The following is a 15,030-nucleotide window of genomic DNA, read 5'->3' on the forward strand; positions in this document are numbered from 1 at the left end:
AATGTTGTGACGGTGACTCGGCAACTGGCGAGCGGAATCCTCAGAGAGCTCCAGCTAGCGCAGGGTGAGGAGCCTTCCATTATCTGCTGGTTTATGTCCTGTCCTATCCCTCGTGTCTGTGACTTCCTCTCCTCATTTCCCTCATTCTCTAATAATATCTGAACTTTTATTTCACTAATGAGCAAAATGTGTCATTCATGCAACCGGCCTTCTGTCTTTGTATCCAGCATCCATACGTGGGTACAATGCAGAGCAATGTAAAGATAACTCATAATTAAGAATTTATCATCATTTCCATAAATCTTTATTTTTTACCAGTTACTTAAAGGGCCACTGTCACCCCCTCCAGCCGTTATAAACTAAAAGAGCCACCTTGTGCAGCAGTAATAATAATGCATAACACAGTACGGGGCGGGGATTCCAAAGGTGGCTGGCCGCGATGCCCGCGCAGGCGCAGTGTGCAAGCCTGGCTGGGACGTCAGACGGCCAGAGCTTACTGCGTCTGCGCAGGACACCAGTACACAGCGCAGGCGCCGGTTTTGAAACGATAACAGCGCTGAGGGGGCGGCGCCGAAAGCGCAGGAAGATTGGAGTGACGGCAGAGGAGCTGGCCAAGCTGGGGAGTGAGGACCCGCCTCCCTGGCTAGAGACAGGAATTGTGGCTAAGTATAAAAACGCTTTATTTGGGGTATACTTGAACCTAAAACTAAAAGAGCCACCTTGTTAGAATGCAGCATTACTGCTGCACAAGTGGCTCTTTTAGTTTATAACGGCTGGAGGGGGGTGACAGTGGCCCTTTAATGTTTAGAGAGTGCAGGAGATCAAGTTGTTCCTCGTGAAGGGGCCCAGTTGGTGTAAGGAGACTTATAGGCCAGTGCTGCTCTGGGAATTATAAGATGCAAGTTGCCCGTTTAGGTGAAGAGGACAGGAGCTCTAGTGCCCCCTATTGGCAGTAGGTTTGCACTGATAGGAAGCAAAGCACCCGAAACACTTGTCAGTAAATGGAGCTTCCTATCCTGAGTCATGTGCCGCGGCTCATTAAAGGGTCGATATTCACTTTTAGCATTGCTACCTCCGATGGGTGGCACTAGTGCTCCTGTCCTCTTCCTCTGTGAAGTGAATATTTGCTTGATATTTGGATAATTACATTGATATCTCTGATATAAGGTTTCGGCTTAAGGTAAAGAATCTAAGAGGGTTGTACAAGATTTGAAAAATTCTGCTTTGTTTCTTCGAAAACCAGCGCCACACCTGTCTGTTGGCTGTGTGTAGTATTACAGTCCAGCTCTGCTCACTGCTATGACGCAGAGTTACAATGCCACACACAGGATAGGAGTGGCGCTGTTTTTGGAAGAAAGCAGTTATGTTTTTGTAATCCTGCACATTCCCTTCAATCACCATTTCCCAGATACGGGATTGGTTGCAGGTTTTTGTCCCTTCCGATGGTTCCTGTTATTACTGATGATTAGTAATCCAGGGCGAGTGATGACATCACACGGTGACATCACGGTAACTGCCGAGGGGACACTCACTAGAGGGAAGCAGTTGGCAGTGAAGTGTGAGATAACTTTGTATTGGCCTCTTTCTATGTCCTTTATTATGTTCTGTTCGTTTCTCCTCACTCTGTAGGTATTAACCCTGTAATGTCAGGACGTCACTTACCCGTCCTTATAGATTCTTGTTCCCTTTAAAAAGTGAATCTTTATTTAATGAGCCGAGGTGTCGGTAACCGACTGATCCCCCTTTACTTCTTCACAAATATCCAAATAGGAATGAAATACAACGTCTGCTAACATTGGTTTTTTTTCTATCCTTTTATTATTGTAGTGAACCTGAGCATTTTAAGAGGAGAATAAAAAAGCATTAAAAAAGAGGAGAATAAGGTAAATGCTTACTTATCCTAAATCTGCAATTTGTCTGATAGACTGGGGCCTCTCGGAGTCACCTTCCATGTCATCCATAATCTCCTGCAATTCTGCTTCCCACAAGGAAACATTCAGGGTATGTTCCCACGGTCAGTAAACGCTGCGGGTTGAACGCTGCATACCTCCGCAGAGTCCAGCCCGCAGCGGCCAGATGTTACAGCATAGTGGATGGGATTTCAAGAAATCTCATCTCCACTATGCGTGCACGGACACCTCTGGCTTCCCTGCAGAGACGGACATACGGCGCGTCTTTCTAGACCGCAGCATGTCTATTTATCTTGCGGAAACACTCAGTCTCTGCAAGATAAATGCCATCCGTCCAATGTATAGGACACGGCGATTCCGCTCGGTTCAATGAACACATGCAGAATCCCCTGCGTTCAAAAGCCGGTCAGCGCTTTGGACGGAGCGAACATGTGATGAGTCCAAAGGGCTGCCAATTACTGACCGTGGGGACGTAGCCTGAAGCTCCATGTAAGGAGAATGGCAGGTGACTCTGTATTACTGCCGAGCAGTAGCCTAAGGCCACGGTCACATGTTCAGTATTTTACATCAGGATTTGTAAGACAAAATCAGGAATGAGTGAAAAATACAGAAGTGGTGACGTGGTTCTATTATAATATTCATCTGATTGTTCCATTCTGATGTAAAATACTGACCACATAATGAATGTGTGAACGTGGCCTCATGCCAATTCAGATGTGGCAGATTTGTAGTGTCCACATTTTTGGAAATTCAGTCATAGGGTAAAATTCATCTTAGCACTCATAACCATATGGGACAAAAGAAAGGTTCCGATATCTGGACCGAAAAAGCAGACGAGTGTCATGCGAGTACAATGCGATTTTCACATCTAGCATCCGATTTACATCCGATTGCAATGCGGTTTTAATATGCGCTTTTACATATAGGAGTTCTCTGTCATTTACACATCATTTTCAAAGGAAATATTCATCAAAAACACACACATATATATAAACAACAGAATATAACTCCAAGAAAATCAAACCACATCTCAGTACCAATGCTTTCTGGCTGATGTTTTGGTCACTTTTGAATGTTGGTTGTGCTTTCACACTCGTGGTAGCATGAGACGGACTCTACAAAACACACAAGTGGCTCAGGTAGTGCAGCTCATCCAGGATGGCATATCAATGCGAGCTGTGGCAAGGTTTGCTGTCTGTCAGCGTAGTCCAGAGGCTGGAGGCGCTACCAGGAGACAGGCCAGTACACCAGGAGACGTGGAGGGGGCCGTAGGAGGGCAACAACCCAGCAGCAGGACCGCTACTTCAGACTTTGTGCAAGGAGGAATAGGAGGAGCACTGCCAGAACCCTGCAAAATGACCTCCAGCAGGCCACAAATGTGCATGTGTCTGCACAAAAGGTTACAAACCGACTCCATGAGGATGGTCTGAGTGCCCGACGTCCACAGATGGGTGTTGTGCTCACAGCCCAACACCGTGCAGGACGCTTGGCATTTGCCACAGAATACTAGGATTGACAAATTCGCCACTGGCGCCCTGTGCTCTTCACAGATGAAAGCAGGTTCACACTGAGCACATGCGATAGACGTAACAGAGTCTGGAGATGCCGTGGAGAATGATCTGCTGCCTGCACCATCCTTCAGCATGACCGGTTTGGCAGTGGATCAGTAATGGTGTGGGGTGGCATTTCTTTGGAGGGCCGCACAGCCCTCCATGTGCTCACCAGAGGTAGCCTGACTGCCATTAGGTACCGAGATGAGATCCTCAGACCTCTTGTGAGACCATATGTGGTGCGGTTGGCCCTGGGCTCCTCCTAATGCAGGACAATGCCAGACCTCATGTGGCTGGAGTGTGTCAGCAGTTCCTGCAAGATGAAGGCATTGAAGCTATGTACTGGCCTGCCCGTTCCCCAGACCTGAATCCGATTGAACACATCTGGGACATGATGTCTCATTCCATCCACCAACATCACGTTGCACCACAGAATGTCCAAGAGTTGACGTTCTATTTAATTAAAAAACTTTATTCTGGCTGTGTCTTTATTTAACATGTAACAACTATAGGATTAGTAATGGATATGTTTGGGGTGAAAATTGCAGAAAAAAGGATTTTTTTATAAGATGGGGGTCCGTCTTATTGTCCGAATTTAAGATCTCTTACCTGAGGGCAGGCAGTGGCAGAGCAGGGTCACAGGAGGCATGGTGGTGGCAGAGGTGAGGTGATGCTGAGGTGCGGTGGGCGGAACGGCGTGCACCTGAGCAGGGTCCCATCCTGCTTAGGTGGGCGACGCCATGGCCTGGTGTCCATGGGGAGGTTGCGGCAGTGCTGTGGCGGCGGCAGATGTGCGGTCACTTCCTCAGGTGGCGGCGGCCGCCAGGGTCCCTCCCACATTTGAGGTGAATCCGCGGCCCGGTATTAAAGGAGAGCAGCAGAGCTGGGTGAGTTACGGTTTTCCCGGTGGCGGCGGCCATCTTTCTGAGGCCACGCGTGCGCAGATTCAGTACTCTGCTTCCCAGGGCTTCAGAAAAATGGCCGCGGGAGTCCGCGCGTGCGCAGATGGAGATCGCGGTGGCCATTTTCCTGAAGCCGAGATCTCAATCTGTGAACTCGGCTTCAGGAAAATGGCCGCCACGATCTCCATCTGCGCACGCGCGGCCTCCCGCGGCCATTTTCCTGAAGCCCCAGGAAGCAGAAAACTCAATCTGCGCACGCGCGGCCTCACGAAGATGGCCGCCGCCACCGAGAAAACCGTAACTCACCCAGCTCTGCTGCTCTCCTTCAATACCGGGCCGCAGATTCGCCTCAAATGTGGACGGGACCCTGCTCACGCCATACCGCTCACCGTGCCACATCATCCCCACACCTCTGTCGCCGCCACAATGCCGGTAAGCCTGCGTTCCAACTATAAGACGCACCCCCCATTTTCCTCACAATTTTTTTGGGGAAAAAGTGCGTCTTATAGTTGGAAAAATACGGTACATACATGTCCCCTAATTTGCGCACACACACACACACTACTAATTGGATTGGTCACTGACATCTACAGTATATATCTACCTATTCTGCATCTGTTTACTCTATGTAAACCATGTCTTCTATCCTGTCGGCTTCTGTAAAATCACTAGAATTAATTACCGGCTAGCCTTCTATCTATCTCTCTATGAAATATTTTATATATATATACATATATATATATATATATATATATATATATATATAAAGCTGAACGTGTGTATGTATGTGTGTGTGTCTGAGATTGGCATCTGAACCGTCGCAGCTACAGCCACAAAATTTTGCACAGTCACACGTCTGGACCGAGAGCGTCATAGGCTATGTTGTGAGGTGAAATTTTAACCCCGCGCTTTCCAATTCACCAAACAATTTTGCCCCTATCTACATAATGGGGAAAAAATGAAAGGAAAAGTGTTGGAGGCAAATTAACAGCTGCCAGATGTGAACAAGGGGGACTTAAAGAATGACAGCGATGGCGCCAAAGAATATATACTGTACAGTTGCTAAGGTGGGGCCCCGACATGGGATAATCACCACACCACCACGGGGATATGAACACACACACAAAATGCGCCACACACTACCACGTGCTCGAACACATATACCACCCTCAGCGCACATTTCACCACACATACACCAAACTCGCCACATAAAAGTCGAAACACAAAAGTCGCCGCTCAAAACTCGCCACGCGCAAAACTCTCCACATGCAAAACTCGCCATATGCAAAACTCGCCACACGCAAAACTTGCACACGCGGAAAAATTGCCACATGCACAAAAGTTGCAACACATGCAAAAGTTGCCTCACACAAAACTTGCACATACTCAAAAGGCACCACACATAAAAATCGCCACGCGCAAAACTCGCCATGCGCAAAACTTGCTGCACACAACTTGCTACACTAACCTGTCACATGCAACTCGACACACAAAAAGTCGCTACACGCATGTCGCCACACAAAACTCATCTCACAAAAGTCGCTACATGCATGTCGCCACACGCAACTCAACACACACAACTTGACACATGAAACTCGCCCTAAAACACACAGAAGTCTGGTAGTATCCTTCAAAAATAAAAATCTGATTAATAAGCAGACAAACTACAAGAGCAACAAATGTACCATATAGGAATCCGGCAGCTGTCAGTCACATGACCTGTCTATTATGTGTATGTGTGAGCTAATATATACTGCCAGGGGGGAGGGCTTCCTGTTGGCTGGGGATTTATCAGGCTGCCAATAGCAACCAATCACAGCTCAGCTTCTATTTTGCTACAGTTAATTAATCTGAGCTCTGATTGGTTAATATAGGCAACAAAGACATTCTCAGTATAACAAAGCTAATATATGTTAAGAAATGCTTCTATTAGCTTAGTTTTTGCCTTTTAATGATTACATTTCTATCTATTTGTTTTGTGGTTTTTGTGTGCAGAATAAATTTTTGTTAACACATTCTATTTTGCTAACAGCAGTCATTAACCCGGGCGAAGCCGGGTAGTACAGCTAGTATATATATATATATATATATATATATATATATATATATATATATATATATATATATATATATATATATATATATATATATAATATATATATACTGTCGCTATATAAATATATATATAAATAATATGTGTCACTGACATGTGTATATACGGTATATATGTATCCTATGTGTATATTTCCATTCTATTCTAACCTGTCAGTGTGATTTTACTGTATGCAGCACATGAGTTACCGGCTTTTCAAAGGACACTGGTGCGTAAAAAACGGACAGCACTCGCATGGTGGGAGTGCTGAGTGTTTTTTTCTCGCACCCCTTGCCTTGCATTGGCGAGTCTCGTCCAAGATACGCAGCAAATCACAGCATGCTACGATTTTTTTCTCAGTCCAATTTCAGCTGAGAAAAAAGTCGCAGATGAGATGTATCCCATTGAATAACATTGGTCAGAGTGCAATCCGATTTTTTATCGGATTGCACTCGTCCGTTTTTTTTGCAAATGAGTATGAGCCCTTAGGCCCCCTTCACACGTCCGTAGAAAACAGGTATTGGAAAAACGGTACCGGTGCCATCAGTGTGCTATCAGTGAGCCATCTGTACCATCAGTGTTCCATCAGTGTCTCATCAGTGTCTCATCAGTATCTCATCAGTATCTCATCAGTGTGCCATCAGTATCTCATCAGTGTGCCATCAGTATCTCATCAGTGTGCCATCAGTATCTCATCAGTGTGCCATCAGTATCTGATCAGTGTGCCATCAGTATCTCATCAGTGTGCCATCAGTGTGCCATCAGTATCTCATCAGTGTGCCATCAGTATCTCATCAGTATCTCATCAGTGTGCCATCAGTGTGCCATCAGTATCTCATCAGTGTGCCATCAGTATCTCATCAGTGTGCCATCAGTATCTGATCAGTGTGCCATCAGTGTGTCATCAGTATCTCATCAGTGAGCTGTACGTGTTTTACATGGACCCATAGACCTGTATTGGCTCTTGTCATCAGCGCTGACGGTAAAATACGGACATGTGAGCAGTCCCACATGTTATACTGGGTACGTGTGGATATCTTCTCCAGTACATGAGAAGATGGATGACACACGTACATGTGAAGGGGCCGTACACTACGCCAGTTTTCTTCATGCAAAAGTTGTAAATTTTAGTGACCGTTGATCTTCTGTTATCATCTGATACAATCATTGCTAATTGTCTTCCTTACTCTTCTATAGGATGATGTCAGATCAAGAAGAGGAGGAATTCCTGTAAGTATAACATGTAATTGGGATCATGGATTCTCCTAGACTCTCCCTGTAATAATCCACCGCAGAGATGTTCGCTATCAGTCTGCACTGGTTATATTAAGGCTCAATAGGATCATCTGTCTTCCTACTATTTTGGAGAATGTGTAAGAGTAATATTATTCATTCTTTTTTCTTGTCTTTTTCTTTAGTAAATGGATTGAATCAGTGAAGGCATGGAAGCCAAAATACAAGTATGTATCTTACTACATCTCTCCACATCCATCTATTAGTTGTATGTGTAGAATAAGGGGAGGACTCCATAGTGATGGTATCATGACATTACTGCTCTCTATCACGGGCATTTACAATGTTTCCATATGAAGGATAAAATTGCTTTCAATAATAAAGAATTTAGGCCACGTTGAATTCTTCTTACTGCTCCTCATCCCTTTTCTTCATAGGATAACAATGAGGTTATGAGTAAATTATGGTCAGGCCGGAGTCACACTAGAGAGGACTACGGAGGAGTGCTAAGTGAGAAGAAATCGCATGGCACTCGGACCAGTGTTACTCTATGGGGCAGCTCCCATCATCCGTTGTTTCCTCAGCCGTATTTTAACTGGGAGGGAAATTGCAGCATGCTGAGATTTGCACCGTATATCGGCCGAGACTCGCCAGTGCAAGTCTATGGGGGCGAGAAAAACTCGCTCACCACACGGACCATCAGGGTGACTTGCGAGAAATACGGACCGGTGTCCTATAGAAAAGCCGTTAATTCAGTGCGGTGTACAGTAAAATCACACTGACCGGTTACAATAGAATAGATAGAATAGAAATCTACACATAGTATAGGTGTATATATATACTGCATGTCAGTGACACACATATATGTATCTTTATATGTCATACAGAGCTAGATAGCAGAATAGCCGATAATTCATTTGTCGGCTTCTAAAAAATTTGGTGCCAAAACAGAAACCAACACCACAAGATAAAAAAGGAAAGTGATTTTAAAAAAGCTGCAAATGATGAGCCAAGGTGTAAATGATTCTGTTAAAGGAAGGGATTTCCTCTTACTAAATTTATAGTTATCAAATGGAGGATCTCTCCTTACACCTCGATATCGATATCAACTATTATCGCCGAACTTGGCTATTAATAATTAATATACACTAAATATGCCTCAACGTTATCTTTCCTTTATGCTATACACTGACTGAGACAAAACAGTGTAACGATAAAGGATATTTATTACACACACACAAGTCTGCAGTCTAGAACATACATATATATTTATACCCAAGCTAGCGACTATAAATATATATATACACATATACGGATACTACAACTCTAATACAGTAATATCACTACAGTATACAGTGATATCCCAGCAATAACACAGTAATAACCCACAATATCCAGTAATATCACAACAATATCACACAATATAAAAACCCACAATTAACTGCCCGATTACACAAATCACGCACACAATATCAGCCCTCCCATCTATAGCTTAGTAACCCTAAGGCCTAAGAGGTTACAGGGCCTAGTAAGAAAAGGGGGTACAGAGTATACTTATCCACCATCCATGATCATTCCAGCATGCAGGCACAGCAAAAAAGAGAGAACCAGCTGGTCTTGTCCCTTATATGTGACCAGCTAAAAGCGGTGTGTCCAGCCTCAGGTGTGGGGGATGAGGTCACAAGTCTATTGTCCACTGGCAAAGGTACATCCCCTCAATCCTAAAGGAAACTTGTTTTTCCAGCTCATGGCAGCTTTGTTTTACAGCAGGCTGGAGGGGGAGCTTCATGTGGAACACATGGCAGGATTATATCACTAAACACATCTCTATGTAAAGATATACATTTTGGGGCACTTCCCCTTCTACAGATTCTCACCACAGCTGTATGTTCTTTTATAGGCACAAAAAATCGAAAAGATTTATAAGACCTTCCCGCGTCCCGGCTCTGGAGACTATTTTGTAAGTTGGTGTAATAAACGGTAATATTTATTAGAGGTTCCTCCATATAATCTATTGCCATAATCAATGTATCTATAAGGGGGAACGATGTAAAAAGCGTAGGAAATGCAGGAGGATTTCACATAGGGCGCAGTCAGACAGCCATATAACAGGGATGACGATTGCATCGCAATGCTCGGACTGGCCGGCGGCTATCCCAGCCCTAGTGTGACAGTTACATAGAAATACATGGTGTCATGCTCAGGTTCGGAGAGCCGCCGGCCAGTCTGAGCATTCCCATGCAACAGTCGTCCTTATTTTACGGCCGTCTGACTGCGCCCATACCCTCATTGTCACTGTGCCACCAGCAGCCGACACAGGGGCACTCATGTTTAAAAACTGTTCTAAGACAAAGTATCAGTGTGGCCCATCAGAGCCAATCAGATTCCAGGTTTTAGCATCAGTTTCCTTTAACCCCTTAAGCCCCAAGGGTGGTTAATGACCGGGTCAATTTTTACAATTCTGACCACTGTCCCTTTATGAGGTTATAACTCTGGAACGCTTCAACGGATCCCGGTGATTTTGACATTGTTTTCTCTTGACATATTGGGCTTCATGATAGTGGTAAAATTTCTTTGATATTACCGGCATTTATTTGTGAAAAAAAGCGGAAATTTGGTGAAAATTTTGCAATTTTCCAACTTTGAATTTTTATGCCCTTAAATCACAGAGATATGTCACACAAAATACTTAATATGTAACATTTCCCACATGTCTACTTTACATCAGCACAATTTTGGAACCAAATTTATTTTCTGTTAGGGAGTTATAAGGGTTAAAAATTGACCAGCAAATTCTCATTTTTTTTAGGGACCACATTACATTTGAAGTCATTTTGAGCAGTCTATATGATAGAAAATAACCAAGTGTGACACCATTCTAAAAACTGCACCCCTCAAGGTGCTCAAAACCACATTCAAGAAGTTTATTAACCCTTCAGGTGTTTCACAGGAATTTTTGGAATGTTTAAAAAAAGAATGAACATTTAACTTTTTTTCACCAAAAATTTACTTCAGCTCCAATTTGTTTTATTTTACCAAGGGTAACAGGAGAAAATGGACTCCAAAACATGTTTTACAATTTGTCCTGAGAACGCCGATACCCCATATGTGGGGGTAAACCACTATTTGGGTGCATGGCAGAGCTCAGAAGGGAAGGAGCGCTATTTGACTTTTCAATGCAAAATTGACAGGAATTGAGATGGGACGCCATGCTGCGTTTGGAGAGCCACTGATGTGCCTAAACAATGAAACCCCCCACAAGTGACACCATTTTGGAAAGTAGACCCCCTAAGGAACTTATGTAGATGTGTGGTGAGCACTTTGACCCACCAAGTGCTTCACAGAAGTTTATAATGTAGAGCCGTAAGAATAAAAAATAATATTTTTTCACAAAAATGAAGTTTTCGTGCCCAATTTTTTATTTTCCCCAGGGTACCAGAAGAAATTGTACCCCAAAAGTTGTTGTGTAATTTGTCCTGAGTATGCTGATACTCCATATGTGGGGGTAAACCACTGTTTGGGCGCATGGAAGAGCTCGAAAGGGAAGGAACGCCGTTTGACTTTTCAATGCAAAATTGACTGGAATTGAGATGGGACACCATGCTGCGTTTGGAGAGCCCCTGATGTGCCTAAACATTGAAACCTCCCACAAGTGACACTATTTTGGAAAGTAGACACCCTAAGGAACTTATCTAGATGTGTTGTGAGAGCTTTGAACCTCCAAGTGTTTCACTACAGTTTATAACGCAGAGCTGTGAAAATAAAAATTCTTTTTTTTGCCACAAAATTTTTTTTTTTAGCCCCCAGTTTTGTATTTTCCCAAGGGTAACAGGAGAAATTGGACCCTAAAAGTTGTTGTCCAATTTGTCCTGAGTACGCGAATACCCTATATGTGGGGGGGGGGGGGGAACCATCGTTTGGGCGCATAGCAGAGCTCGGAAGGGAAAGGGCGCCATATGGAATGCAGACTCAGATGGATTGGTCTGCAGGCGTCACGTTACATTTGCAGAGCCCCTGATGTACCTAAACAGTAGAAACCCCCCACAAGTGACCCCATATTGGAAACTAGACCCCCCAAGGAACTTATCTAGATGTGTTGTGAGAACTTTGAACCCCCAAGTGTTTCACTGCAGTTTATAACGCAGAGTCGTGAAAATAAAAAATCATATTTTTTTCAACAAAAATTATTTTTTAGCCCCCAGTTTTGTATTTTCCCAAGGGTAACAGGACAAATTGGACAACAACGTTTGGGGTCCAATTTCTCCTGAGTATGCCGATACCCCATATGTGGGGGGAACCACCGTTTAGGCGCATGACAGAGCTCGAAAGGGAATGAGCGCCATTTGGAATGCAGACTTAGATGGATTGGTCTGCAGGCGTCACGTTGCATTTGCAGAGTCCCTGATGTACCCAAACAGTGGAAACCCCCCACAATTGACCCCATATTGGAAACTAGACCACCCAAGGAACTTATCTAGATGTGTTGTGAGAACTTTCACTACAGTTTATAACGCAGAGCCGTGAAAATAGAAAAACATTTTTTCCCTCAAAAATTTTTTTTAGCCCCGCAAATTTTTATTTTCCCAAGGGTAACAAGAGAAATTGGACCCCAAAAGTTGTTGTCCAATTTGTCCTGAGTACGCTGATAACCATATGTTGTGGTAAATCCCTGTTTGGGCGCACGGGAGAGCTCGGAAGGGAAGGAGCACTGTTTTACTTTTTCAACGCAGAATTGGCTGGAATTGAGATTGGACGCCATGTCGCGTTTGGAGAGCCCTGATGTGCCTAAACAGTGGAAACCCCCAATTGTAACTGAAACCCTAACCCAAACACACCCCTAACCCTAATCCCAACCACAACCCTAACCCCAACACACCCTTAATCCCAAACACTAACTACACCCCTAACTCCAACACACCCCTAACCCTAACTTTAGCCCCAGCCCTAACCCTAACTTTAGCCCCGACCCTAACTGTAGCCCTAACCCTATCCCCAACCCTATCCCCAACCCTAACCCTAATGGGATAATGGAAATACATTTTTTTTATTTTATTATTTTTCCCTAACTAAGGGGGTGATGAAGGGGGGTTTGATTTACTTTTATAGCCTTTTTTTAGTGGATTTTTATGATTGGCAGCTGTCACACACAAAAAGACGCTTTTAATTGCAAAAAAATAGTTTGTGTGTCTCCGCATTTTGAGAGCTATAATTTTTCCATATTTTGGTCCACAGAGTCATGTGAGATCTTGTTTTTTGCGGGACGAGTTGACGTTTTTATTGGTAAAATTTTTGGGCATGTGACATTTTTTGATCGCTTTTTAGTCCGATTTTTGTGAGGCAGAATGACCAAAAACCAGCTATTCATGAATTTCTTTTGTGGGGGGCGTTTATACCGTTCCATGTTTGGTAAAATTGATAAAGCAGTTTTATTCTTCGGGTCGGTGCGATTACAGCGATACCTCATTTATATATTTTTTTTAATGTATTGGCGCTTTTATACGATAAACTATTTTATAGAAAAAATAATTATTTTTGCATCGCTTTATTCTGAGGACTATAGCTTTTTTACTTTTTCGCTGATGATGCTGTATGGCGGCTCATTTTTTTGCAAGACAAGATGACGTTTTCAGCGGTACCATGTTTATTTATATCCGTCCTTTTGATCGCGTGTTATTCCACTTTTTGTTCTGTGGTATGATAATAAAGCAGTGTTTTGTGCCTTTTTTTTTTTTTTTTTTTTACGGTGTTCACTGAAGGGGTTAACTAGTGGGACAGTTTTATAGGTCGGGTCGTTACGGACGCGGTGATACTAAATATGTGTACTTTTATTGTTTGATTTTTTTATTTAGATAAAGAAATGTATTTATGGGAACAATATATAGATTTGTTTTCTTTATTTAGGAATTTATTTTATTATTTTTTACACACATGTGAACATTTTTTTTTTTTTTACATTATCACATTGTCCCAGGGGGAGGACATCACTTTATAGTGACAGATCGCTGATCTGACACTTTGCAGAGCACTGTGTGCTCTGAGCAGGCGCTTGTAAGCCACCTCCCTGCAGGACCCGGTAGTAGCCCCGTGGCCATTTTGGATCCGGGGCCTGCAGGGAGGAGACGCTCGGTACAAGGTGAGTACATCGCCTTGTACCGATCGTCTCAGGGAAGCCCGTAGGGAGCCCCCTCCCTGCACGATGCTTCCCTATGCCTCCGCAATGCTGCGATCATGTTTGATCGCAGTGTGCCCCGGGGGTTAATGTGCCAGGAGCGGTCCGTGACCGCTCCTGGCACATAGTACCGGATGTCAGCTGCGATAGTCAGCTGACACCCGGCCGCGATCGGCCGCGCTCCCCCCGTGAGCGCGGCCGATCGCATATGACGTACTATCCCGTCACTGGAAATTAAGTCCCAGGTCACCTTGATGGGTTAGTAGGTCATATGGGATTAAGGGGTTAAAATAAGAGCAATGATCTGATTGGTTGCTGTGAGAGGCCCTGACACTTTTTCTTAGAGCTATTTTCATGGATCTTACCTGGGAGGTTCATGAAACCATTTATGTCCTCCATACACAGTCCACCATAAATTTCAGCCTTCATTCTGCCACTGGTTGGCAACTGGAGGATAACATCGACCATGGAATAAAAACTGTAAATTTTTGAGAAAAATATATTGTATAAAATAAGTGATTGTAACACTGGTAGTTTATGAGAGTTGATAAACAGAGTCTGTTATATATCCAATAGTGAGGAAGAGGAGGAAGAGGAGGAAGAGGAGGAAGTGGAGGAAGTGGAGGAAGTGGAGGAAGCAGAGAGCAGTGAGGACAAGGAATCGTAAGTAGAGAGATAGTGAGGTTAAAACTTTCTCGCCAACACTCCCAGAACATCCCCGAGTCTCCCGGAAAAAGATACTCAAGGATCCATCTATAGCAGCTGTATACAGGCAGAGGACTTTATCCGTAGGCTTCCTAAGCATCATTTCTTCTAACCAGAGCTGTATGGTTTTATTTCAGGCGCTTTGGATGCCGTATTGAGGCCATGTGCACACGTTCAGTATTTTTCGCTATAAAAACGTGATAAAAAAGGCAAAAAAAACGCTTACATATGCCTCCCATTATTTAAAGTGTATTCCGCATTTCTTCTGCGAAAAAATTGCATCGTGGAAAAAAAAGCAACATGTTCATTAAATTTGCGGAATTGCGGGGATTCCGCACACCTAGGAGTGCATTGATCTGCATACTTTCCGCATGTGGCTGTGCCCACGATGCGGGAAGTAAGCAGATCATGTGCGGTTGGTACCCAGGGTGGAGGAGAGGAGACTCTCCTCCACGGATTGGGCACCATA

The 15,030-nt window shown here is 43.9% G+C and overlaps 1 protein-coding gene across 2 annotated transcripts in view; it reads left to right on the forward strand.

The window, feature by feature from the left end:
* Positions 1-341: 341 nt before the first annotated feature.
* Positions 342-15,030, forward strand: part of LOC143781412 (uncharacterized) — a 30,552-nt gene continuing 15,863 nt past the window's right edge. The window contains exons 1-6 of one of the 2 annotated variants that reach the window (XM_077268008.1): positions 342-666; positions 1,828-1,883; positions 7,652-7,684; positions 7,873-7,914; positions 9,588-9,647; positions 14,433-14,519. In XM_077268008.1, the coding sequence (XP_077124123.1) occupies positions 7,653-7,684; positions 7,873-7,914; positions 9,588-9,647; positions 14,433-14,519 (221 nt within the window). In that variant the 5' untranslated portion in view covers positions 342-666; positions 1,828-1,883; position 7,652. Of the gene's footprint in view, positions 667-1,349; positions 1,884-7,651; positions 7,685-7,872; positions 7,915-9,587; positions 9,648-14,432; positions 14,520-15,030 lie in introns of those variants that run through there. The other variant, XM_077268007.1, reaches the window with a different exon arrangement.

The sequence above is a fragment of the Ranitomeya variabilis genome, chromosome 6 (genome assembly GCF_051348905.1).
Source record: "Ranitomeya variabilis isolate aRanVar5 chromosome 6, aRanVar5.hap1, whole genome shotgun sequence".
In the NCBI taxonomy this organism is placed as follows: domain Eukaryota; kingdom Metazoa; phylum Chordata; class Amphibia; order Anura; family Dendrobatidae; genus Ranitomeya; species Ranitomeya variabilis.